This window comes from Colobus angolensis, unplaced genomic scaffold, assembly GCF_000951035.1.
Source record: "Colobus angolensis palliatus isolate OR3802 unplaced genomic scaffold, Cang.pa_1.0 Scaffold65, whole genome shotgun sequence".
Taxonomy (NCBI): domain Eukaryota; kingdom Metazoa; phylum Chordata; class Mammalia; order Primates; family Cercopithecidae; genus Colobus; species Colobus angolensis.
In genome coordinates this window covers 1,887,396-1,890,751 of record NW_012120154.1, presented here as the reverse complement: position 1 = coordinate 1,890,751, position 3,356 = coordinate 1,887,396, and the positions used below count along the sequence as shown (strand labels likewise).

The window sequence follows — 3,356 nt, the reverse complement described above, 5'->3', positions numbered from 1 at the left end:
TTCTCCTGCCTCAGCCTCCTGAGTAGCTGGAATTGCAGGCACCTACCACCACACCCAGCTAACTTTTGTATTTTTGGTAGAGATGGGATTTCACCATGTTGACCAGGCTGGTCTCGAACTCCTGACCTCAGGCGATCTGCCTGCCTTGGCCTCCCAAAGTGCTGGGATTACAGGCGTGAGCCACTGTGCCTGGCAGGTACTGGGCTTTTTAGTGGCTGGCAGAGTGCTCTCACAGCATTGTTAGTTAATCCTCATATTCACCCAGTGAGATGGATGTTCTCCCCATCCTAGAGGTATGCACCCAACAATCAGAGCAATCACAAGGGCACACACTTCCTAATGGGAAAGTTCCAGAAGGATTATCCTGAATACCTTGAAAGGCTCAGATTTCAAACTTGGCTGGCAGGCACTTCCTTCACCTACTGCGCTATTGACCGCTAAATCTCCTGATTTTAGGCTCTGAGATTATGGCCCACGCCCCCCAGGCCGCACCCTGTTCCTTACCAGGTTCTTCCTCCCCACCCCCCCAGGAAATTGCTGCAATGATTGACACTGAGTTTGCCAAGCAGACCTCCCTGGACGCAGTGGCCCAGGCCGTGGTGGACCGGGTGAAGCGCATCCACAGCGACACCTTCGCCAGCGGTGGGGAGCGTGCCAGGTTCTGCCCCCGGCATGAGGACATGACCCTGCTGGTGAGGAACTTTGGCTACCCACTGGGTGAAATGAGCCAGCCCACATCGAGCCCGGCCCCAGGTACGTGTGCTGTACAGACAGGCAGTGCCTGGGGATGCCATCTGGGGGCCAGAGGTGGGTGCAGAGCCCCCGAGGCTGCTTGAAATGGAGATGGAGTCAGGGGGCCTGGCTCTCAGTGGCTCTAATTCAGGTTCTCTGACTTTCAGCCTCTCTGAGCTGCATGTTGATTTTTGCTTTTTTGTCTGTAAAATGAGGTTAATACCACCTGCCCCGGCAACCTCCCAGAACCTGAGTGCACCAGCGAGCAATTCACAGAGCCCTAAAGCCGCATAGTAGAGATGATGGCCACCACTGACTGAGTGCCTACCGTGTGCCAGGCGCACAGCCTGCATGATTCCTTTCAGTCCTCATGGGCAACCCTAAAGACAGGTGGTACCCCTGTTTTCCAGAGGGGGAAACCGAGGCTGAAGAATGAAGGGACCTGGAAGAGATGAGGCATGTGGACAAATGGTCAGGCCCCAGGGCCTCTCTGTCCCTGGGCTGCACTGGAGCAGGGCAGGGAGAAGGACGTTTTGCTTTCTACCTATGTCATTCTTCAACCAAGTTCTCAGGAAAAGAGGCGGCTGCTTTCTCCCGTGCTCCCCGCAGTGCTGCTCAGCGCTAAGACCTTCGGTTCCCGAGGGCTGCATTTCTTTTTCTTTGTTTTAAACAAGCAAACCTTAGATAAAGCTCAGGCATCCACAGACAGATTTGTTCTCCCATGGACACCAGGGTTATTGAAGTTTCTTTGGCCGTTGTTATTGCAACCATATTTTTATTGGGTCAGCCTCAACTGGGAGCAAACTTATCCTCTGGATTAAAGCATCCGTGGGAAGCCAGGCAGTAACCCTTTCCTTGAGGCAACTCGAGCACCAGCAGGCTTTATTGCTGGCTTTACTGCTACAGGGAGTTCTCAGTCCAGTCTGGAAGAGTCTCTGCCAAGGGACACGCCTCCTGAGCTGTCCCAAGGGGCAGGGGGCCGCTCTGGGCTTGGGGAGCCAGGCATGGCCGACACTTACACTCAGCCCTCAGGCACCACCCCATCAGGCCATGGGAGCAGCTTTGCCCCTGTTAACCCGGGTTTCTCCTCAGCCGCTGCCTGAGGCCCCCACTCTCTTCCTCCCAAAGCTGCAGGGGGACGAGTGTACCCTGTGTCTGTGCCATACTCCAGTGCCCAGAGCACCAGCAAGACCAGCGTGACCCTCTCCCTTGTCATGCCCTCCCAGGGCCAGATGGTCAACGGGGCTCACAGCGCTTCCACCCTAGATGAAGCCACCCCGACCCTCACCAAGTAAGTCCCTCCCCCACTTAGCCACCCCTAGCCCTGTCCCCCTATGGGTGTCCTGTGGCACCAGGACAGAAATGACCATGGGGCCAAGGCTTGTGGATAAGATGCCCTGGGGTCTGGAAGTCCCCAGCTCCATGCCTGGTGAGGGAAGTCTCCCTAGAAACTGAGGCAGGCGGGGTTTTCGGTCAGGTGGCTGATGGTCCCAGCCTACTTCTCGTATTTTCTTGTGGGCCGGTGTGCTAGTTTCAGTCAGTGGAAGGTTCTCTTTTCATTCCCCACCTGGGTGTGATGTGGGGTGGCTTCCTGTGATATGGGGTGACTTCCTGTGGTGTCCTTGCTTGGGGACATTGTCTGCCCTGTACTGGCTTGTCAGAGCCCGTGCTTTCTGGCTAATGTGCCTGATTTTAGCTTTGAAGTGAGTTCTGTGGTTTCTGGGCAGGGGGCGAGGTAGAGACAGCAGCCTGAGGGGGATGCAGCTAGGCCCCGTCCAGCCGCAGACCCGCCTGAGTACACCCCACCCCCTTCACTTCCGTAGAATATGCACCCCCCACACCAGGGGACCCGGATCTGGTTTCCACATTCCAGCCCTGCATGGAATGATAGAGATGCCACACCCAGCCCACTCTGAGGATGGAGTGCGCAGGATGTGGCCAATTAGAAAGGCCCTGGAGGGGGTGGGTGGCCTGTTTACCTCTGCCTCATCAAGGGGCCTTCCTTTCCCTCTGCCTCTGAGTCATGGATGCTGCGACTACTGCCACGGGGCTAGAAAGGCCTGCCAGACCGAGCAAGCTCCATGGGCTTCCTGAGCGCAGTAGGGGTGGCCTCTCCAGCACCCCTGCCGGGCTGCTTGGAGGAGTCCTCCAGCTGTGTCCACAGAGCAGAGTGGGACTGCTGTGGCCCTAGACAAGGCGGGACAGCCCGCCCTCCTCCGCTGCCTATGTTCCTCACTCCCTTCAGCGTCTGAGCCGTGGTAGTTGGTCCTGCCATGGGCCAGCCCTCTGCTGGTGCTGGGCAGCGCTAACAGGCAGTTCCAGCTGTGACAGAAGGTGGGTGCCTGTCCCCACCCAGCTGATGAGAAGAGAGTGAAGGGGAGGGGGCGAAGGAAGGTTTTCTAGAAGAAGACACCTTGCCCACCCTGCTGAGTAGGGCCTGGGTTGGGACGGGTTTAGAGAGATGGTAATGGACAGTCGGTAGCTCAGCTGCACCCGGGGAACTTCCTGTGATGGCGGGAGTGCTCGCGTGGGTGCTGTCCTGTCACAGCATCTCCAGCCACTTGTGGCTATTAGACACTTGAACCGAGTGTTCCATTTTCTTTTTCTTTTCTTTTTTTTTTTTT

The 3,356-nt window shown here is 56.7% G+C and overlaps 1 protein-coding gene across 2 annotated transcripts in view; it reads left to right on the top strand.

Moving 5' to 3' along the window:
* TAB1 (TGF-beta activated kinase 1/MAP3K7 binding protein 1) overlaps positions 1-3,356 on the top strand; it is a 50,831-nt gene that overhangs the window by 34,767 nt on the left and 12,708 nt on the right. For both annotated transcript variants that reach the window (XM_011964196.1, XM_011964195.1), the window contains exons 9-10: positions 531-753; positions 1,861-2,023. In XM_011964196.1, coding sequence (XP_011819586.1) covers positions 531-753; positions 1,861-2,023 — 386 coding nt within the window. The remainder of the gene's footprint in view (positions 1-530; positions 754-1,860; positions 2,024-3,356) is intronic.